We start from the raw sequence: 22,179 nt of genomic DNA on the forward strand, positions 1-22,179 counted from the left end.
GCGACGCTGGTTCTGGGAGGTGCCGAGGGAGGCTCTTCCGTGAACCAACCTGTTCCCTGGGGGCTCAGCACCCAGCTTTGTGCCGCTAGCGCCCCTCCTGTTACCCACAGGACTTGGGGACACCCTCCCTCGAAGCAGTGTGTGGCCTGGGTGGGGGCCCACTCTCTGCTGGAGGGGCCGGCTGAGCCGGTCTGTCTCAGGAGGCCTCACACTGTGCCCGGTGGGGGCGAGGGCAGAGGCAGGACCCCCTGAGGGGTGACCCATGGCTCCCTTCTCACCCCTCAGGAACTTCTGAGCCATTCCACCGACCGGCCCGAGAGGCAGCAGCTGAAGGAAGCACTGGAAGCCATGCAGGTGGGTAAACTGAGGCAGGGAGAGGCCGGGCTGACCTGGGGCTTAGCGAACAAGCCTGTGACCCTAGATGTAGCGTTTCCTGGGGGGCACGGAGCAGAGCAGGGCACAGGGTGGCGGGGGAGACCCACCGACGGGCAGAGGGTTGGGGCCGGGGGTGCTGTAGGCTTTCCTGCCGTCCGCTGGGGCCTCAGGTTCCCAGGCCCTGGCCTCAGTCTGGGCACCAGCCTGTGCTGCCTGCTGCCCAGCCCTGGGACTTCCGCTTCTGACATGCCCGCCCCCCCACCCCGAGCCGCACCATCTCCCCCGCCTCCCGGGCTGTGCCAACCCACTGGCAGCTACGCCTCCCGAAGGGGAGCTCAGCTGGAGTCCCGGCTGCCCCGAGACCTCCTGTGGCTCCCACTGCCCCGGCGGGCACGGGCTCCTCGGCGTGCAGGGGCCTCGGTGCCGGGTGGCTCTGCGGTGGGCTTGCCACGGGCCCGGGTCCCAGGCAGCTTGGCCAGGCCAGGCCCTGAGCACCCTCCATCCTTTCCCCACTCTGAGTGCTGGCAGCCCCCCCCCCCCCCCGTGTCCCCAGTCTTGGCAGGTGAGCGTTTCTCGGGAGGGTGGTCCCAGGATTCCGTTCCCCGTTGTGCATGCTCCGCGCTGAGAGCGCCTCTGAGCAGCCTTGTGCTCCTGGGGGACTTCACTCCACGTCCGTGTGGGCCTGTGGCCTGCGCCGCGTGGCTGCAGTGGTCGCACAGCTGGCCAGCCGCTTGCAGCCTTTCTGCCCGGGTCTGGTTCTGCCTCGGGTCTGGTTCTGCCTCGGGTCTGGTTCTGCCTCGGGTCTGGTTCTGCCGCTGGGCTCCTCGTGGGGCCGGGCAGGAGGTCTGTGGGGAGGCCGGACCGGCTTGCAGCTCCACCCACGGCAGCCTGCGCTCCTGCTGGACAGGGGCTGTGCCACCCTCCGGGTTCTCCGGGGTGGGCGGGTCCCCTGGCTCTCCACAGCGCTGGGTGCCCTGCCCAGTCGCTCTGCCCTCTGGATTGCAGTGGGCACTGCCCCCTGGTGGCCAGCAGGAGGCTGCATGACATGGGCAGCTGGTGGGGTTCGCCCCGGTGCAGCTGAGGGTCCGGAGGCGGTGGCCTTTGGGGTGGCCCCTCCCCAGGGCTCAGACACGGCTGATCCGAGTCTAGTTGGCTGTTGATTATCTACTCTCACCTTGGGGGTCCGGAGGCAGGGGCTTGGGGTTCTTGGCCCACTGATTGGAGTGTGGTTTGGGGTTGGTTTGACCTTGTTTTCCTGAGTTTCTTTATTTGTCAAGTGGGGTTGGCCCTTCTCACTGTCTTGCTGCTTTGAGAGCCAGCCACTTCGGGCACATGGTGGAAGGTGCTTTTAAAAAAACGTATATTTTTTTGATTGATGTCAGAAAGGAAGGGAGAGGGAGAGAGACAGAAACATCAATGATGAGAGAGAGTCATTGATGGGCTGCCTCCTGCACGCCCCTCACTGGGGATCGAGCCTGTAACCCAAGCCTGTGCCCCTGGCTCACAGGTCAACGCTCAACCACTGAGCCCCGCCGGCTGGGCTGCAGGTGCTTTGAAAGTGCCCGGCCCTGGGCGGTGCGGGATGGGGTGGGGCTGAGCCCCCTTGCCCCGCCGGCCGGGCCTGCTAACCCCGCCCACACTGCTGTTTCCCAGGACTTGGCAATGTACATAAATGAAGTGAAGCGGGACAAAGAGACCCTGAAGAAAATCAGCGAGTTCCAGAGCTCCATAGAGAACCTGGTAAGTGCCGGCTCTCCAAGGAAGGGAGATCATTCTTCTAAATGTATTTTACTGATTTCAGAGAGGAAGGGAGAGAGGGAGGGACGGGGAGAGAGAGAGAGGGAGGGAGAGAGAGAGAGAGAAACATCGATGTGAGAGGGAATCATGGATCGGCTGCCTCCTGCACGCCACCCACTGGGGATCCAGCCCACAACCCGGGCCTGTGCCCTGACGGGAATCGAACCGTGACCTTTGGCGCGTAGGACAACACTCACCCAACTGAGCCACGCCGGCCGGGGCCAGAGGGTGAAGATTAATCGTGTCCACGTACTACGTGTGTTTTTAAAATGTCTCTCACGATCTCCATATTGAACAAGCGGAAGTGTGTTCTCACCCTTGTCCGGCCGGGTCCTGGGAGCTGCCCTTGGGCTCTCCCCTCTCCCTGGGCGTCAGGCAGGCACCTGACGGGACCCTCTCAGAGTCACCCTTGGGCATTGGGTGCCGCTGTGACCTGCGGGAGAGGAGCTGGGCCATCGGAAGCGGGCACCCCCTGCTTGTCCCAGCCGACGTCTCGCCGACCTGCCACTGTGTCCCCCAGCGCTCCTCCACTTCTTCTCTGTCGACACGTGGGGCGCATCCTTTGCTGGGGGTCTGTCCTCTGCATTGGAAATGGCCCAGTAGATGCCCGTAGCACCCCACCCTTGGGGGGCCCAGTGATGACCACGCACGTCTCCAGGTGTCCCCTGGGCACAGAGCTGGCCTGGCTCAGAGCCGCCGGCCTGCGCGACGCGCCCTCGTCCCTGAACTCGGCCGGTCCCGCTGAGTCTCTGTGGAAGTCAAACCCATGCAGAAGCTTTGGGCAGAGGAAGCTCCCGGGTGCCCAGGCCCCACCTGGTCTCCGTTGCCCATTCCTCACCCCCGGGGTCGAGAGAGCCCAAGGGGACCCCCTGTGCGCACGCGCCTGAGGACGCTCGTACCGTGTCCGAGTGAAGGAAAGCCGTCAGGGTACAGCGTTAGGGTACAGCTCCGTTTTCCTTCCTTTAGAACAAAATCGAGCGCCCAGGGCAGGGGGCAGGGAGCAGGGAGCAGGGGCAGGGCCCGGACTGGGGTGCAGTGCCTTCGGCGCCTGGCGGAGCGGGGCCGGCAGGGTCCCCGGCAGCAGCGTTTCCTCGATGCCCCATGATGCGCGGGCATCACTTTTACACGAAAAAAGACGGTTTTTGTTGGTTAGTTAGACATTTTCGTGTAGCGTCTGAGTAACACGTGTTCCTGAAGAAACAAAACTACGGCCCGTTGGCGAGCAGGCGCCCCGCGCAGCCGCCCTCTCCCCGGAGCCCCGTCCCCGCAGCGGCTCGTCCTGCACGTTAGAGGCCAGGCGTGGAGGCGCCGAGGAGTCGCTGTGCAGGGTGCTCAGCCCTCCCTCTGAGACACCGAGCCGCTGGGCTCTGAGTCCGGCCCTGGCAGCTTCTGGAAAATTCCGAGAGTTCAGAGGAAGATGCTGAGACCCGGCCATTGGAGCACCACGCGGACACGGCCTCCTCAAGGTTGGGGAGGCCAAGGAGGGCTTCCCGGAGGAGTCGTATCTGAGCAGCTGAGGGTCCGCATTCGTGCCGGAGCCACCAGAGGGCAGGGCTCAGCCTCCCTGTCTGCGTGGACCACACAGGTCCGTGTCCAGAGACCATCTCTGAACCAGAGCAGAGCGGCCGAGATACAAGCCTCACGGAAAACGGGGACGGAACCTCCACCGAGCAGAGCGGGTGTGACGGGAGCCTGGGCCGTGGAAGACGAGCTGCTGGCAGGACCAACGCCCGCCCGCCCTCCGCCTGGCACACGCCCTTTGTTCCCTTGAACTTGGTTTTCGGGCTGGGCGTCTGGCCTTTCCTACCGGGTCCCTGCTCTGGGCACCACACCACGACGGCCTGGGGGCGCCGCCCGCCGTGAATGGCTCTTTGTTCCTGGGAGGTGAAGGCAGCCCCGGCCGGCGGGCTGGGCCCAGGAGCCTGCAGGCCTCTCCTCGGCACCCGCTGTCCCTTGTTTGAAGCACCAGCCGGGACCACCGGGTTCTTCAGCTGGGTTTCCGCCTCCGTGGGATCGGCCCCCGGGGCTGGTGCACGCCGGGCCTGCCTCCGGGCAGGGGATGGGACGGCCTGCCCTGGCACAGCTAACCGCTAACAGCCTTCCCGTCTGTCCAGCAAGTGAAACTGGAGGAGTTCGGGCGGCCGAAGATCGACGGGGAGCTGAAGGTCCGGTCCATTGTCAACCACACCAAGCAGGACAGGTGAGCGGGGCGGGTGCCCCGGGCGGTGGCGCCAGCCCGGCCAGGCACCCGCCCCCACAGCGTGGAAACGGCTTTTCTGCTGGAAAGAGCTGCCTGCCCGCTTGGCTTTGTGTTGCTCTGTTTTAATTGCTTCCTTCCTTCTCGGCGAGAGTTGGTGAGCCACATCAGCCAGCGGCCGCCACGCCCATGGGGCTGCCCTGCCCGTGGCCGGCAAGCTCCCAGGCTCCTAGCAGCCAGGCAGAGAGCGTGGCCGCATGAGCCTTTGCCAAATGACCGAGGGAGTGCCCAGGCGGGCGACAGGGACGGCTCTGGCTGAGCTGGCACGGCAGCTGTTCAGTCCTCCATGCACTTCCACTCTGTGCGAGGCCTGGGCCGAGGCTGGGGTCACAGCACACATGGGTTCGGCTCCCGTGGGGCTCCCAGTCTAGTTAGTGGGAGATGGAGCTGGGGGATGGAGGAGTCCATATGCACCTTGGGCCATGGGTGAGGTCAAGGAGGGCTTCCTGGAGGAGTCGTACCTGAGCAGCTGAGACCTGGCCGAGGGTCAGGTGAGCGGGTGAGCCAGCCAGAGGACAGGGCTTGGGCTCCATCCCACGGCGGGAGCACGGTGCACGGGCCATGCTGACGCCGCGCCGCGCCCCGGGCAGGTACCTGTTCCTGTTCGACAAGGTGGTCATCGTCTGCAAGAGGAGGGGCTACAGCTACGAGCTGAAGGAGGTCATCGAGCTGCTCTCCCACAAGGTGACCGACGACCCCATGAACAACAAGGATGTCAAGAAGGTGGGTCCCGGTCCTGGGGGGACGGTGGGGCAGCGGGGCGCACAGGCCAGGGGCCGGGGTGAGGCCCCACTGAGGGGTGTCGTGGAGTGGCCCCGGGAAAAGGTGGGCTGCAGTGGCAGGGCTTCCCTTGTCAGTCATCCTCTTGTCACTGTGACTCCCGCTGAAGGCGCCCCTCTGTGCCGGCCCAGCCCAGCCCTGGCTTTCATCTCTGAATCTTCCCGGGAGCGGGAGTGGCCAGGATCGCAGTGCCCAAGTGAGGGGATGAGCAGAGGGACCAGCCAAGTGCTCGGGTGGGAGCCGGGCCTTAGACCTTGGCCCCCGACTCCAGTCCACATTGGCCCTGCAGGAAGCACTCCTTCCTGCCCCTGCCCACCCTGCCAAGGAGGGCCCTGGGTGGTCCTGGCATCAGCTGTCAGACTGCTGCCCAGTCAGTGGGCCATGGCTGCTGGGGGTGGGGCCATGGCTGCGGTGGGTGGGGCCACGGCTGCTGGGTGGGGCTGCCCTGCTCTCTCCATTCAGTCCTGCTTCTGCAGAGGCCTCTGCACCCAGAGCTCGGGCACTTACTGTGCAGCCCTGAGCTGGTGTGGGGCCAGGAGCCAGGGTGCTAAAGACTCAGATCCTGGACTCCAGAGCTTACAGTGTAGAATGAGGGTGCCGCCTGGAAGAGCTGTTGGGGGGACCCGCCTAACCCTGAGGTCCAAGACAAGCTACTGGGGTGCAGAGGTGGTGGGCTGAGGCCACGCCCCAGGCTCCGGGCTGACGCTCCCCTAGGTCCCAGCCCTGGCCCTTCCCCTGAGGGAGGGAGGCCTGGCTGCCCCCCCCCCCCCCAGGCTCTCCACAGTGGTCAGTGTCCTGGGCTGTGAGCCCCGTCATGACCTCGCCCCCCTTTTGCTCTCCTCTCCTCATGCTGCCTAGTCTCATGGGAAAATGGTAAGCACCTGCGCCCCTCCCGCCTTCCTCACCTCCGGCCGATGCGGCACTTCCCTCCTGAGCCGGGAGTGGGGGCCTGGGGCCCCGGGGCCCGAGGAGGGCGGCTCATGGCTTTCTTCCTCCTCATCTAGTTTCTTAATCATGACGATGATGTGTGTGCAGGAGAAAGGGGTTGCCTCCTACAGAGGGTTCAAGTGAGGCCCGCCCCCCCTGCCGGGTCCCCCCGCTGCTCCGTTCCCTGGAGGTTATGGCCATGGCTGGTCAGGGGTTTGCCTGGTGTCCCTCTGTCACCCTCTGTCTTTTCTCCCCCCTCCCTCCCTCCTTTCCTTCCTTTCTCCCTCCCTCCCCCCTCTCCCCTCTGCCTCTCTGGGTCCCCCCCCTCCCTTCTTTTCCTTCCATCATCTCTAACACCTGGGCCCGGGGTTTCCACACTCCTCTTCCTGGGCCCCTTTGGCAGCCCCTGAGGTGCCAGGCCTGGGGGCGGCCGAGGGGTGGGCAGCGTGTGGGCCTTTGTCGTGGGCGCCCCAGACCCATGGCCTTTCCCTCCCTGTTCCTTTCGGGTGATTTGCCTCAGAGCAGTGGGTTTCTTGAGCATCACATTTAGGAAGTGAGAGGAGGTGGGCGGTGATGGAAGGCCCGGGGCCAGTTCCTGAACACGGGCTCCCCGGGGACCCCGCTCAGCCATTAGGGACCCGGCTGCACCAGCCGAGTTCAGCTGAGGGCGCACCGTGGAGGGGGCGGGAGGGGGTCCCAGGAAGTCCTGAGAGGGGTCTGCACGTGCACCATGTACACGTGTGCAGGCACAGACATGAGTGCACTGTATACATGCACCTGCGCATACACATATGCACATGCACACACATGTCCACACCCCCACACGAGGGCACTGTACACATACACATACGTACACACAGGCACAAACATGCAATGGAGTGCACTGTACCCGTGCACATGCATACACGTGTGCACACACAGGCATAGACATGCATAGGCGTGCACTGTACACGTGTGCACACACGTACTCTCCCCCCGCAGTGGTCCTATGGCTTCTACCTGATCCACCTGCAAGGCAAGCAGGGCTTCCAGTTCTTCTGCAAAACCGAGGACACGAAGCGGAAGTGGATGGAGCAGTTCGAGATGGCCATGTGAGTCCAGGGGGCAGCGTGGGGGCTCGGGAGTCCCGGGGGGACTCTGTCCAGTGGCTGGAGCAGTTGGGGGTGGCCATGTGAGTCCAGGGGGCAGTGTGGGGGCTCAGGAATCCTGGGGGGATGGCCATGGGAGTCCAGGGGCAGCGTGGGGGCTCGGGAGACCCAGGGGACTCTGTCCAGGACTCTCCCAGGGGAGGGTGAGGGCAGATGCCCAGAGACTGAGATGGACTTCGTCACCCCCAGCACCACGTTGGTAGCATCCTGGCTGTTTCACAATCTCCCGGGCAAGGGGGCTCTTCCTCTGGCCCAGGTGGGCTCCGCTGCCCGCTGCCCCGAGGCTGAGCCCTGAATGGCTGTCTGGCAGGGCATTGCGTGGCCAGCAGTGGTCGCGATGCCAGATGGACCCCTGGTGACCGCTTCCCCAGGGCCCCAGGCTGTGACTCTCACCTTCTGTGGAAGCCACAGAACTATTCCATGAAATCTAGGAGGAGCCCGTTATGTCCAACAGAGAAAGGTGATCAGTGGGTCGTTGGGGACCCCAGGCACGTTGGACCCGAGGCCCGAGTGGCAGGTCCTGTGCCCTCAGACTCTGCGGTCAGACGGGCAGGTGCGCCCAGTCCTGGCCTTTTCCTCCTGGCGAGCTCGCGGTGAAAGGGAGGCGGTTAGGGGCTTGTTAGGGTGTCGACTGGGGACACATCCGAACAAATGACCGCCCGGCCGCGTGGCTCAGTGGCTGAGTGTCGACCTGTGAGCTAGGAGATGGGGGTTCCATTCTCGGTCGGGGCACAGGCCCAGGTTGCAGGCTCCATCCCCAGTGGGGGCCGTGCAGGAGGCAGCTGATCCATGATTCTCATCGTTGATGTTTCTCTCTCTCTCCCTCTCCTTCCTTCTGAAATCAATAAAAATGTATTTTTTAAAAAAGGAAAAGATAGATGATGTCTCCTGCACATCTGCCCCGGCTCTCAGGCTGTAGCTTCTCCCCGGTGCCCTCCATGAACACTTGCCATCCCGCCTGCTGGCTTTGCCGCCAGCCCCGGCCTCGCGCCGTCTGACAGGGGACGCACCTCCGGGTGAACAGACGCAGCGCGCGCCCCCTCAGTGCCCAGGGTGCCTGCGGGGAGCTCAGCTCGCTGTTCGTTCTGAGGTTTTCGTTGCTGACTCGTCCCCGTGATGACTTTCCCTACGAGCTCCTCTGCTCGGTCCTGACCAGTGCCCGCGCCTGCCCCACCCAAACCCTGGCAGGGTGTAGCCATGACCTGCACCCAGGCCTCTCGTGCCCGTGCAGCACCCCCGTCAAGCCGGGGTGTCGGGCAGACCGGGCTCCGTCCCGGCCCAGCCCGGCTGGCGTGGGGCTCAGGGAACCTGCCGCCTCCCTCCCACCAGGTCCAACATCAAGCCCGACAAAGCCAACGCCAACCACCACAGCTTCCAGATGTACACGTTCGACAAGACCACCAACTGCAAGGCCTGCAGGATGTTCCTCCGGTGAGGGCCGCCCCCACCCCAAGGGGCCCCATACCCACCGCCTCTGACCACCTCTTCCACCGCCCTGGGCTGGGCCATCAGCTCATGTCCAGCCGGGAGGGGCGGGGACTGTCCCTGTGGGTGCCCGGGCCCGCGGTGTGGGCGGCAGAGCAAGGCGGGGCTGTCCTCGGGGAGAGCGGGACGGGGTCTCAGAGGCCCAGGGCTGGGAGGGATGGGCGCTCTGTGGGGACAGCGGGGCGGGCCTGGTGCTCTGTGGGCCCTGCCTGCGGCTGCGGGTGTGGGGACCTGGGCAGTGCCTCACCTCCCCCCCTCCCTGGCACAGGGGCACCTTCTACCAGGGCTACCTGTGCACCAAGTGTGGCGTCGGGGCGCACAAGGAGTGTCTGGAGGTGACGCCTCCCTGCAAGATCAGTGAGTACCGCCGCCCCCGCGATGCACCCCGGGGGCTGGTCCTCGGGCCGCACCTGACACCCCAGCCGAACCCGTGCCGCTGCCAGCGCAGCACCCCCATGCTGTGAGCGCGCACCTGCCCCTAAGCCCGCCGGCTTTGCCGTGGTCATTGCATCTGTAGTTGGGGTCTCACCAGACGGGCAGTCTCCCACCTTTTGAAGCCGCTGTCAGACACGCACGGCCTCGAAGCGCACCTCGCCCGCTGCGGCGAGCGCCGGTCCCCGTGCTGGGGGCTCGCCCTCTGAGGCCTGATGCTTCCTTTCCAGGTTCGCCTGCTGACGCGGTGAGTCCGCCACGCTGTCCTCCTCCTGCTGCCTGCAGCCACGCCCTGTGTGGCAGCCAGGCCCGCGGTGCCAGCTCTCGGCACTCCTGCGGTCGTGAGGGCCCTGGTGGCTGCCGCCCTTCCCACCTGCCCGCTGGCTGGCTCGCGGCCGTGGGTGCCCGGCTTGGTCACCTGCATCTGCCCACCTGCCCCCTCTGGCTCACAGCCCTCCGTTTAGCTGCCCTGAGGATGTAGTCCCGGAAGTCACTGTGGGGTGGCCACTGGGGCCTGCCCCAGCTGTGGGGTCCGGTCATGTTAACCAGCACTGAAGCGTGTTCACTGGCCCTGCTTGGGGTGCAAAGACGCCCTCCTGGAGGAGGGGAGGCGTCTAGGCGAATGCAACGGGACTTGTCCCAGGCAACAAACCCAGGCTCAGATCAGGGAGGCTCCAGGGCTGGGATGGTCAGGGCGGGCTCCCTGGAGGAGGTGGGAGTTAAGGGTAAGGATGGGAGAGGGAAGGGGTGGATGTTCCAGGGCTGTAGAGGGGCACAGAGGTGAAAGAGATAGTAGAAATAGTGGGGGGCTGTCACATAGGGGAGCAGGAGTCTAGGACGTGTCCCTGCCCCGCCCCCTCCCTGCCTTGACCCTTCTCCCTGCGGGTGGGGGAGTGTCGGACATGGGGCCGCCTCCTTCAGCCCTGTCGTCTGTCCTTGCCCTCACAGGACGCCTCTGGAGCGGGACCAGGTGAGTGCGGGCTCGGGCCCTCTCGTCTTCGTCCTTGTCAGCGGTCACCCTGGGCCCTCCGCTTGGGCCCCAAGCCGAGCAGACAGGGGAGCACAGCTGCTTTCCCGTGTTCTGTCTCCTCTTCCCACCACGTGCACACGCCACGCACATGCCATACACACACACACACACACACACACACACAAGAACCCTGCACCGCATCACAGGAACAGGGCTTTCTTTAAAAAAAAAACCTGATTTTAGAGCAGTGGTTCTCAACCTTGGCTGCACATTAGAATCACCTGGGAATCTTTAAAATCCTGATGTCTGGGCCTCATCCTCCGGAAATTCTGTTTCTTTGTTACTAATGTTGTGGCCCCACCCCATAACAAAGACACAGAATTTCCGGAGGATGAGGCCCAGACATCAGGATTTTAAAGATTCCCAGGTGATTCTAATGTGCAGCCAAGGTTGAGAACCACTGTTTTAGAGCGAGAGGATGGGAGACAGAGAGACCCAGCTGTCGTTCTATCTGTTCACGCATCATTGGTTGGTTCTTGCATAGCCGGGACTGAGCCTGCCACCTTGGCGTGTCAGGATGCTGCTCTAACCAACGGAGCCACCGGCCGGGGCCCGGAACATGGGTTTTCAGTGTTGAGCGGTGAGAGCACCGTGAGCTGGGACGCAGCGTCAGGCCCGGGCCTGGCAGACAGGCCCACGCGGGGCGGCCGGGCCAGAGCAGGGCCTGTCTAGGCACGGCCTGCAGGTCTAGGGGGCTCAGCCAGGACCCCCATGTCAGCCCCAGAGCTGCCTACCAGTGAGCGGGGTGGCCTCGGTGCATCCCAGGCGCGGCCCACCCTCTCTGACCCAGGGAGCTCGCCGCCTGCAGGTGCCGCTGTTGGTCCCAGGAGGGGAGGCGTTTAAGGAAAACACGGGAAATGCCATTTGAGAATACGGCCCCCTAGGCCAGTGATGGCGAACCTTTTGAGCTCGGCGTGTCAGCATTTTGGAAAACCCTAACTTAACTCTGGTGCCGTGTCACATATAGAAATTTTTTGATATTTGCAACCATAGTAAAACAAAGACTTCTATTTTTGATATTCATTTTATATATTTAAATGCCATTTAACAAAGAAAAATCAACCAAAAAAATGAGTTCGCGTGTCACAGGTTCGCCATCACTGCCCTAGCCTGTTACCGCGCGCACACACACACACACACACACACACACACACACGTAGCGGACGCGCAGGAGTCCGGGCAGCATGGCATCCCTGAGCCACCCCCACCCCTTGTCTCCACAGGTCCCAAGATGGTGGCTGTGCAGAATTACCACGGCAACCCCGCTCCCCCCGGGAAGCCGGTGCTGACCTTTCAGACGGGCGACGTGATTGAGCTGCTAAGAGGGGACCCCGAGTCTCAGTGGTGGGAGGTGGGTCCTGGGCTGGAAGGTGCACCCCAGGCAGGGCGGGTGAGGGTGAGCGGCAGGGGTGGAGGGAAGAGGCAGTGGCTGTTCCCTGGGAGGGGGGCGGCGCCCTCACGGAGGCCGTCCTGGCGTCCTGTCCGCCTGCTGCCTTCCCGCGTCCTGCACACCCTCCCAGGTGTGACCGGGGCCGTCAGCGTCGGTGGCCTCGCAGGGACGCGTTGCTGCTTTGCCAGCGCAGGGCCGGGGGGCAGCTGCCAGGGGCCCGGGGAAGTTCCTCAGGCAGAAGGGACGGGGAGGGCGAGGCTGAGCCGCCCCCGCCCTGGCCTCCCAGACGGGGTCTGCGTGATGAGAGGGAACAGCGGCCGGGAGGCGAGGCCCTGCCCCAGCTGGGAGCAAGCCGCCTGCCTTCCGTGGGCTCAGCGTTCTCTGTGATGTGGGGAGGCCCCCTCCTGTCCAGAAGGGTTAGGAAGTCAGCGGAGGTCACAGCGGGAGGTGATGCCGGCACATGCGTCTTGGGAATGGCCCTTCCCCGTCCTTGTCCCTGGGGGACAGTGAGCACCCCCCCCCACACACACACACACATAACCCTCAGCCAGGCCCTCGGCCCTGACCGTGCCCTTCCCTCTGCTCCAGGGGCGGCTGGTGCAGACCAGGAAGTCCGGCTGCTTCCCCAGCACGTCTGTGAAGCCGTGCCCTGTGGACGGACGGGTGAGCGTGGTGGGAACTGGAGCCGGGGCTGGGGCCGTTCTCGTCGGGGCCGCCTGGCTGACGGCCGTGAGCTGGCCCCGGAGCATTCTGCACCCAGAGAAGATGGGTGGGCCCAGGGCAGGGTGCCCTCCTGTTTGAAGGACCCGGCCAGTGGGGGTTGCATTCCGTCATGGGTGTTAGAAACCCGGAAAGGGCCCGACACCAGGAGCTGCCCCAGCGCCCGCCTGGCCCCTGGCGCCCCTGCCCTGCACGCAGCGTCTGTGCGGCCTCCCTGCCCAGGGGACGGAGGGCGCAGGAGGACACCCGGGGTCTGGAACCGGCTTTGCTGACAGGTCAAGGGCACCACACGGCAGAGGAGGAAGTGTCGCTAACACCGGGTGGCCTGGGGCCGGTCTTGTCCCCATTCTGGGCCTCAGTTTCCCCATCTGCACAGTGAAGGGGTAGGAAGGGGCTAGGTAGTCTGAGGCTTTGCCCATCCTGTGGCCCAACCAGGGGCAGTTGGGGGCTCCAGCCAGGAAGGCCCCGCAAGGGGTCACATGCCTGCGTGCAGCTGCCCCCTGGAGACCATGATGCCTGCCCTGGGGCCTCGGGCTGAGCGCTGAGAGCTGTGGGGTGCTCGTGGCCCCTGAGAAGTTCTGCAGCCTTTGTCACCCTCCAGGGGATGGGTGCCCGGTGGCTGGTTGCTACTCCTTCATTCATTCACTTAACCAATCATCACTCATCCATTCATTCACTCATTCAAACCGACTGAGTCACTCAGAGGTGGTGAGTCCTGGTCACTGCCCTCAGGGACCCCGCAGTCCAGTGGCTCCGGGGCCCAAGGGCCAGGTCGTTGCCGACAAGCCCCCTTTACCCCCACTGTGTGGACGGCCCCCGTGGGGGGGCATTAACACCCGTGTTCTCTTTTGCAGCCACCCATCGGCCGGCTACCGTCCCGGGAGATCGACTACAGTGCTTACCCCTGGTGAGCCGACCAGCGTGGCCCTGGCTGAGGGGTGGCCCCTGGGCTGTGGGTGGCCCCTGGGCTTTGGGGTGGCCCTTGGATTGTGGGGGCATCTCCGGGCCGTGAGGGTGGCCCACAAGCCTGTAAGCAGGCCGGGTCTGGGTTCTCCAGGCAGCGGAGCCCAGCTGCCTGCCCTGGTCCGTCCGCGGCCCTGATCGCCTGGGTCTGGGGGTCTTCCCCATTCCTGGCAGCAGCCTCCTTTGCCAGAGCCGTCATCAGGGGGCGCAGGTGGGAGAGTGAAGTCCCCTCTTGCACTCTCTGCATGAAGGGTCGCTACAGTATGTGGGAGTGGAGTATTTATGGCCCGGTAGCCACGTGCTTACACGTGAGCAGCTCGCTGGGGGCAGTGGGATGTTCGCTTACCGCAGGCGTGAGGTGGCGCTCTGGTGTGAGCCGCGGGTGCAGGCGGCCCGGGGTCTGGCTTTCGTCTCGGCCTGCCAGGCCCCCAGGCTGCCTCGAGAGTGGCCGCCCGCGGAGGCCGCAGCAGGGGCAGCTGCAGTGCGGGGCCCTCGCTCCTCACGGGCTCGTCTGCAGATGGGAGCTGCTGTCCCGGGCGGGAGCCGTCACCGGCCTCAGCGTGACCACCTCGCTCCTCCGTCGCTCTAGGTTCGCAGGCAACATGGAGCGGCAGCAGACGGACAACCTGCTCAAATCCCACGCCAGCGGGACCTACCTGGTCCGGGAGCGGCCGGCCGAGGCGGAGCGCTTCGCCATCAGCATCAAGTACGTGTCCCCGAGGCCGTTCGGACCTCAGAGCCCACGCCCCCTGCAGGTCAATGTTGGGTTGGGCGGCCGTGGCAGGTAGCGCCCAAACCTGGACACGCTCGAGGTGAAAGGGTGTCCACGGGTCCGCACCCCTCACTGGCCCGGGACCGGCGTGAGTATCCTGGCTGCCGTCGGCCCACAGCTGCCCTGCGAGCTCGGCCGGACGTTTCTAGGTTCCAGGGACTGGACGAGCTCGGCCGCAGAGCAGGCAGGGATGCTGGGAGGGTCAGGGGCTCCCAGCTCGGCCGCAGAGCAGGCAGTGATGTGAGAGGGTCAGGGGCTCCCAGCTCGGCCGCAGAGCAGGCAGTGATGTGAGAGGGTCAGGGGCTCCCAGCTCGGCCGCAGAGCAGGCAGGGATGCTGGGAGGGTCAGGGGCTCCCAGCTCGGCCGCAGAGCAGGCAGTGATGTGAGAGGGTCAGGGGCTCCCAGCTCGGCCGCAGAGCAGGCAGGGATGCTGGGAGGATCAGGGGCTCCCAGCTCGGCCGCAGAGCAGGCAGTGATGTGAGAGGGTCAGGGGCTCCCAGCTCGGCCGCAGAGCAGGCAGGGATGCTGGGAGGGTCAGGGGCTCCCAGCTCGGCCGCAGAGCAGGCAGTGATGTGAGAGGGTCAGGGGCTCCCAGCTCGGCCGCAGAGCAGGCAGGGATGCTGGGAGGATCAGGGGCTCCCAGCTCGGCCACAGAGCAGGCAGTGATGTGAGAGGGTCAGGGGCTCCCAGCTCGGCCGCAGAGCAGGCAGGGATGCTGGGAGGATCAGGGGCTCCCAGCTCGGCCACAGAGCAGGCAGGGATGCTGAGAGGGTCAGGGGCTCCCAGCTCGGCCACAGAGCAGGCAGGGACGCTGGGAGGGTCAGGGGCTCCCAGCTCGGCCACAGAGCAGGCAGGGATGCTGGGAGGATCAGGGGCTCCCAGCTCGGCCACAGAGCAGGCAGGGATGCTGGGAGGATCAGGGGCTCCCAGCTCGGCCACAGAGCAGGCAGGGATGCTGGGAGGGTCAGGGGCTCCCAGCTCGGCCACAGAGCAGGCAGGGATGCTGTGAGGGTCAGGGGCTGCCTAGCGCCCCACAGGGGGCCCCGGAGAGCATGAGAGTCACGCGGCTGGCATTTTGCAGCTCCCGCCAGTGGTCTTCAGTCGGGGTGCCCTCCTGCCCAGAGCTGTCCCCCCCCACCCCCCACCCCGGGTCTGCTGTCACTTCTCCAAGAGACAGAATCTGTTGGTGATAGGTCACCGTTGGCATGGAACACCCACTGGACAGGAGTCTTGGGCCAGGCGGGAGGCCAGGGATTAGGGGCCTGCTGTCAGCGGGACGGGGTGAGAGCCCCACGCAGGGCGTCCTGTGTCACCATCCTCGCCTTCCTGGGATCCCACTTGGCTGTGGTGTGACGTCCTGCGTATGTGGGGCCTGTGTAGACGTCGGTGTGGAGAGATCCGGTGATTGAACGTTTAGCGTCTGCTGTCGTAAGGGGTGTTGGTGTGGCATTTTCTTCCTTGTGGGTCTTTGTCTGGGGTTGGTGTCAGCTGCAAGGGTACATGGCACCTGGGGAGGGGGGCGGGAGGCTCGCCAGTAAAGCCACATGGGATCTGAGACCTGAGGACACAGGGCACGGAGAGGATGGCCGAGGGGCAGCCAGTGCCGGCCCAGCGGGCATGTGCCTGGCGTGTCTGAGGAAGAGCGGAGGCCGGGCCGGCTGGAGTGGAAGCTGTGGAGTGGGAGAATATTAGGAGATGGTGTCAAAGCTGGGGCGGGGCTGCCTCCTCAGGCCCCCAGGCCACGGTCAGGCCTTTGACCTGCCCCCTGGCTGTGCAGTCCTTGCGGGCGCTGGGGAAACAGGAGGCGGAGGGGTCCCAGGACAGAGAGGAGGGTGAGCAGAACCCCGAGTCAGGAAGTGGCTGGGGGAGGCGGTGCAGGCTGGGCTGGGAGCTTGGAGCTCAGGGTGGAGAGGCAGACAGACAGACAGACAAGCTGTCGCAGGCAGGCCCGGAGCAGGCGGGGTGGGGGGAGGACTGAAAGGCAAGGGCTGGAGAGCAGGTGTGAGCTGAGGGCCCAGGTGGGGCTTGGCTCCTGAGTCTGGCCCCCGAGGGGCAGGGCCGTGTGGCCCGTCAGTGACCGCCGCGCCGTGCACTTTGCCAGGTTCAACGACGAGGTGAAGCACATTAAGGTGGTGGAGAAAGACAGCTGGATCCACATCACGGAAGCCAAGAAGTTTGAAAGCCTCTTGGTACGCGGTTCTGCGGCTCCCGCCAGCCTGGCCCCAGGGTCGGGGGAGGCCCTGGCCCCCGTGCCGCCACTCCAAGGAGGAGAGGCCTCCTGCACCCCCGCCTTGGGGCAGTTGGGGCCCCTGAGTCAGGACTGTCCCCCAAGTCCCCCAAAGGGCCAGGTGGGCTGACCGTGGTGGACAGTGACAGGGAGGGCCCAGCCGGTCCTCCTGCCGGAGCCGGAAACCATGGCCCAGTGGGGCCTGGTGTGGGCCAATCTCGCCCCCGGCTGCTCCCCACAGCACCCCTGCCCCGCCGGCCCCTCTCCCCGCCTCCCCGCTGTGCGGTCACAGCCCAGCCGGCGCAGCTCACGGCACAGTCCTTCCTGAGGTGACTTTAAGGCTGGACCCCTTCATTCTCCTGCTTCACGCGGTCCATGTACTGAGACCATCTGAGCTCTTAGACCCACAGCGGCCACAGAGAAGCGCCAAGTAAACAAAGCCCCCACTGCCGCCCCTAAAGCCCCCACACCGCCCGGGAGAGCTTCGCTGTGGCTTATGTCATGTTTCCACACAGAACCGCTGGCCGGGCTGTGCCGTGCCCCGGCCTGCTCTCCGGCCAGTCAGTGCCCCCCCCGCCCCCCTTTCCTGGCTGGTGCCCGCGTGGCCTCGGCCACTGGACAGGCTGTTACTGCTAGAAGCATTTCCCTGGTGTTGGCACGTGGGGTTCCCGCTTTCTTCCATATAAAGGGTTGCAGGAGCACCCCCGCCCCCGACCTCAATATTTCACAGGCTTTTCCTTTAGAAACGTTTGCGAGAGAAATGACTGGCTCCAAGGTCTTTGGGATGCCGGCCACCGGCCCTGGGCCTGGTGCTGGGGGAAGAGGACGGGGGGGCTCTCGAGGGTCCAGGAGAGGAGTCCCCTGTGTGAACCTGAGGAGATGGCAGAGGGCGGCCGGGACACCCAGGAGGCCTGCCTGGAGGCGGCGGCAGTCAGTGGGCATGTCCTGCAGGAGCTGGTGGAGTACTACCAGTGCCACTCTCTGAAGGAGAGCTTCAAGCAGCTGGACACCACGCTCAAGTACCCCTACAAGTCCCGGGAACGTGCGGCCTCCAGGACCTCCAGCCGGTCCCCAGGTAGTGCCCGGCCCCCGGCACACCAGTGCTCCCCCGGAGCTGTTCATTCTGCCCCAGTTCCCCGGCCCAGGCCCCACTGCCCACCTGCCTTCAGGAAGGCTTCCGTGGGCCACGCTGACCTAGGCCCAGAGCAGTGGCCCTGGCACCCAGCCCGTCACCAGCACCCTCCCCAGCCGGTGCCCCAGGGGTCTTGGGTGTCGGGTGAGGACTGCCGCTCTGAGCTGCTGCTCTGAGCCTGGCTGCCTTTGCCGAGGTCAGCATGGGGAGAGAACAGGGTGGGACCCGCCTGTCCTCAGATCCCTCCCTGTGCCCTAGCCCCCCAGGGGCCCCGCTGTGCAGGAGCCAGGCCAGCACCTCTGTGCAGACCAGGCCCTGCGGCCCAGGCCAGGGGCTGGCCTAGGGGGCGGGGGGGGGGGGGGGCCTGGCGTGGGGGGCAGGCTGGCCCAAGCATTCGACATCCAGTCCAGGACTCACCCTGAGCCACCCGCTTCCCCCAGCCTGCAAGACCTGCAGAGCCGTGGGTCCACCCAGGCAGAGCAGGCCAGGAGAGGCATGGCGGGCCTTTAGTGAGCACCTACTGTGTGCTGGGCAAGGGGCCGCCCCTGGGAGAGGCGACCCGATTTGTTCTCTGGGGGCAGGTGCAGAGAGCTGAACTGGAGGGAGGGCACCACAGAGGTGGCCACTGTGCCTGTGCCCGGGTGGACCTTGAGGCTGCCCGCCCCCCCCCCCCATGCCCCCGGCTCCTAGGGCGGCCTGGGCCCCATCCCTGCCGTCTGCGACCGTGTGCGGTGGGTCCCGTGGACGCTCCTCTGCCCCCTTTCACGTTCTCTCTCGCCTCTTTGCAGCTTCCTGCGCCTCCTACAACTTTTCTTTTCTCAGTCCTCAGGGCCTCAGCTTTGCTTCTCAGGGCTCCTCCGCTCCCTTCTGGTCAGGTACCGCTGCCCTCGGGGCGTGGGGGGCCTGGCACGGGCTGCCTGCTGGCCCACCCCTGCCTGCAGGTGTCCCAGCGGTGGGGGGCAGGGGGGCAGGCGGGACTGCTGCACCCGAGGACCCCGGCAGGCTTGGCGCTGCCCTCACTGCTGTCACCCTTCAGCACGCTCACCCGATGGCCACTCCCCAGCTGCTCGGCCATCGTCCCGCGTTGCTCACTGAGAGCTCTGACTCTGGTAGCGGCTGACGGCCAGGCGGCCGCCCTGGGAGGGGGGAGCAGACCCGGACGGCCCCACTCGGCGTTGTCGGAGGGGTGGGGGGACTTGGGGGGCGGGGTCTCGGTGGCCGACCACACGGCCCTCCCTCCGCTGCCAGAGCCGGAGCCAGAGCCCTCCCAGCTGCTGTGCCTGCTTCCCCTCTGTCGCGGTCACTGTCACCTGCCCATCAGGACTCCTGGGTCCTGGGGGAGCGAGTCCAGCGGGGTTTCCAGTTTGGGGGCCTGGAGGGGGGGCCTGAGGGAGGCAGGCACCGTGCCCTGGGGTCCCGTCAGGGTGCTCCATCGGAGTGAGGTTCTGGGAGCTGGGAGCTGTCCCCTGGCCTGTGGCGCCCGTGCACCGGACCCACGGGGGGCCTCGCAGGCGCTGTGATGGTCAGAGCACGGCGTCTGTCCCTGTCCCCGTGGCAGCGCGGTCATGGCCTGTGATGGCTCCCAGGGTGGGTGGTGCCCGCTCTGGTTCCCTCCACGGCGATCTCAGACCACAGAGGAGTGAGGGGCCCTGGGCCTGGGGCCTGGCTGTCCCTCCAGAGCCTTTATGCCACCGGGCCTCCCCGCCAGGGATGGGCCAGACGCCTGGGGAGAGACAGCCAGCGCGGCCTGAGCGTCCCCCCGCCCTGGCTGGGCCCTGCCCGCAGCCCGGTGACGCCACCCCTCTCCCCACCAGTGTTCACGCCCCGCGTCATCGGCACGGCCGTGGCCAGGTACAACTTCGCGGCCCGGGACCTGCGGGAGCTCTCGCTGCGGGAAGGCGACGTGGTGAAGATCTACAGCCGCATCGGCGGGGACCAGGGCTGGTGGCGGGGCGAGACCAACGGCCGGGTGAGTCTGCCCCCCCCCCGCCTCCCCTGCTGAGGGCCACCTTCCCGACGACGGAGGCCTCAGTCTTTGACTACCCGCCCCCCCCGCCCCCCCACCCGCCCCCCTGCTCCCCAGCTTTGGGGAAGGTGTTGTCATGTATCTTCAAAAAATTTTTTTATTTTTAAATATATTTTTATTGATTTCAGAGAGGAAGGGAGAGGGAGAGAGAAACACCAATCGGTGATGAGAGGGAATCATGGACCAGCTGCCTCCTGCACGCCCCACACTGGGGATGGAGCCCACCACCCGGGCCTGTGCCCTGACCGGATTCGAACCCTGACCTCCTGGTTCGTGGGTCACCACTCAACCCCTGAGCCACACCGGCCGCATGTATCTTATTCTACATATTTTAGCCCATAGCACGTGACTTGCTTTAGGCAGTCAGTGCTCATTTAGATTCACTTTTCCTGGGTCCTCCCGGCGTTCTCGTATTTCCGCCCAAGACCAGTTCCCGCTGCCAGCACTCCCTCCTCCTGGGCTGTGCTCCGTGCGAGTCTGTCTGTCAGTCCTTAGCTTTTGTTGGATGGGGACACGTCTTCATTCCACTCTCTTTTTTAACACCGGCCGGTGTAGCTCGGTGGTTGAGCATCAACCCATGAACGAGGAGGTCAGGGTTCGATTCCCGGTCAGGGCACATGCCTAGGTTTTGGGCTCGATCCCCAGTGGGGGGCGTGCAGGAGGCAGCCGACCCATGATGCTCTCTCATCATTGATGTTTCTCTCTCTCCTTCTCCCTTCCTCTCTGACATCAATAAAAACAATTTTGTTATGAAAGGAAAGTTGCCGTTGGAGAGGCTCTGGCTAATGCTCTTCCCCCAGAGGCGATGTTTATTTTCCTGGCGGCAGCTGGAGAGGGCGGGCTCCGCGTGAACGGCTCAGGGCTGTGCCTTTCGGGGCCCCACCTACTCGGGGCCAGGGCTGCACCCGGCTCTCAGCCTCTTCTCCAGGCTGGCATCGCCGTTTGAAGGACCCCCACCTCCACAGCCCGTTCTCGCCCTGTCCCAGCACGCACGCGCACACGCGCACACACACGCACACGCACACCACACACGCACACCACACACACACCACACGCACACACACATGTGCGCACATGCACACACATGCGCGCGCACACACGCACGCACATGCACACGCACACGCACGCACGCGCACACACACACACACACACATGCACACACGCACACAGTTAGTGATCCGTCTCTTTCTTTTCAGATCGGCTGGTTTCCTTCAACCTATGTGGAAGAGGAGGGCATCCAGTGACAGGGACGCAGGCGGGACTCGGGGACTGCTGTGGGCGTCCGTGTCCAGTCCTGGGACCCAGAGGGGGACATGCCTGCCGACCTTCCATCTCCAACAGCCCGCGGGGATGGGGAGGGTGTTCAGAGTCCTAACCTCAAACCGTGCCCCGCCCGTCTGCCCTCGGGGGGCCTGTCCGGGGTTCCCGCTTGTACATAGAGGAACCGGGCGGCCTGCATGGCTGCCCCGCCGGAGCGCCGAGGCCGGAGCGCCCGGGCCGAGTGGGCCAGCGCCGGGCCGCAGCCGAGGGTGGAGCTCGTCTTGCCCCGTCCTGTCCGGGCGGCATTCAGAAGCCTGGGCGGCAACAGCTGATGCCGTGGGGGGCGGGGAGGGTGGCTACCCCCACTTTGCTCAGCCCTGGACTCAGCCCTCCTGCTTCCTGCTGCTCCCAGGGTGACTCGGGTGTAGGAGAGGGCATTGGAGGGGCCTGGCCATCCCCTGACCTCCCCGTGTCCCTCTGCCCCAGGGCATGCAGAGAACCCCCCCAGCCCCCCGCCGGCACCTCTCAGGAAGGTGCCCTGGGAGCGAGGGAGCTGCCCCCTGCCCCCTGCCCCCTGGTCGATGGTACTGTCTTTGCCCGAACCCGAGGCTGTCTGTCCTGCCTGCTGCCGGGAGACGTCTGGAGACCCGATGCGGGCGGGAAGAACACGGCGTCCCCTCGCTGTCCCTGCTGCTCACATTCCTGTCCAGGAGGGGGCGCCACGCTCCCGTGCGGGGTGCCCTCGGGGTCTCCTGTGTCCTGCAACGGGGTCTCGCCCTGGGCGGGTCTTCCTGCCGGGAGCTCCCATAGCTCGTGAACGGGCCCCGAAATAAGTGCTCTTGGGGGGCTCTGCCCTGTGGCGCCCCCTCCCGCCTCCCCTGGCCTTGGCCTCTGGCTGCTCGGCCAGACCCTCTCTGCCTGGATGTTGCATGAGACCTAGTGACACGCTCCCTCCGAGCCCCATGCCAGGGCTGCCCGGGGCCTGGGCTCCATGGTCCGCTCCTCCGCTTGGTCAGCTGCACGGCCCTGTGCGGGGAGCGGGGCCAGGCTGGGCCTCGTCCTCCACGCTGCACCCGGGGGTCCTCGGAGGTCAGCTTTGTAGCCTGCAGGCTGGGCCCCCGCAGCCCCGGGCTTGGGGAGGAGGCGGGAGGGTCCGGGTGGTGAGCAGCGGAGAAGAGAGAAGGCAGCGGCAGGGGCTGGAGACGGGTGAGGATCGCGGTCGGGGCGGTGAGCCGGGGGGAAGAATCCCGCCACCGGGGCGCACCCAGCACTTTGCGCCGACCCCCGGCCGCGAGCCCCGCGGAGGGGAGACCAGCCCCTTTCTGTTTACTGCTGTCGGAAGGTTTTGCTGTTTGTTTTTCGTTTGGCTTGTTTGCTTTTTAAGGGAAAAAGAAGTTTGTAATTATTTCGTCCAAAGCTCCTGTTACGTGTCTGTGAATATAAGGAGATTTATAAGAG

The 22,179-nt window shown here is 65.4% G+C and overlaps 1 protein-coding gene across 5 annotated transcripts in view; it reads left to right on the forward strand.

The window, feature by feature from the left end:
- The window catches only part of VAV2 (vav guanine nucleotide exchange factor 2), a 102,090-nt gene extending 79,911 nt beyond the window's left edge, over positions 1–22,179 (forward strand). The window contains exons 11-29 of one of the 5 annotated variants that reach the window (XR_004971097.1): positions 286–354; positions 2,029–2,115; positions 4,287–4,372; positions 5,020–5,152; positions 6,068–6,082; positions 7,118–7,227; positions 8,614–8,715; positions 9,038–9,126; positions 9,432–9,448; positions 10,150–10,171; positions 11,455–11,582; positions 12,210–12,284; positions 13,196–13,248; positions 13,894–14,010; positions 16,178–16,265; positions 17,255–17,378; positions 18,258–18,310; positions 19,250–19,404; positions 20,658–22,179. Coding sequence is in view for 3 of the 5 variants with exons in the window: in XM_036329190.1 (XP_036185083.1) it covers positions 286–354; positions 2,029–2,115; positions 4,287–4,372; positions 5,020–5,152; positions 6,068–6,082; positions 7,118–7,227; positions 8,614–8,715; positions 9,038–9,126; positions 9,432–9,448; positions 10,150–10,171; positions 11,455–11,582; positions 12,210–12,284; positions 13,196–13,248; positions 13,894–14,010; positions 16,178–16,265; positions 17,255–17,378; positions 18,224–18,310; positions 19,250–19,404; positions 20,658–20,705 (1,605 nt within the window). In the remaining 2 variants the exon portion in view is untranslated. Of the gene's footprint in view, positions 1–285; positions 355–2,028; positions 2,116–4,286; positions 4,373–5,019; positions 5,153–6,067; positions 6,083–7,117; positions 7,228–8,613; positions 8,716–9,037; positions 9,127–9,431; positions 9,449–10,149; positions 10,172–11,454; positions 11,583–12,209; positions 12,285–13,195; positions 13,249–13,893; positions 14,011–16,177; positions 16,266–17,254; positions 17,379–18,223; positions 18,311–19,249; positions 19,405–20,657 lie in introns of all 5 variants that reach the window. The other 4 variants (XM_036329190.1, XM_036329187.1, XR_004971098.1 and 1 more) reach the window with 4 other exon arrangements.

The sequence above is a fragment of the Myotis myotis genome, unplaced genomic scaffold (genome assembly GCF_014108235.1).
Source record: "Myotis myotis isolate mMyoMyo1 unplaced genomic scaffold, mMyoMyo1.p scaffold_m19_p_12, whole genome shotgun sequence".
NCBI classification, from domain to species: Eukaryota; Metazoa; Chordata; class Mammalia; order Chiroptera; family Vespertilionidae; genus Myotis; species Myotis myotis.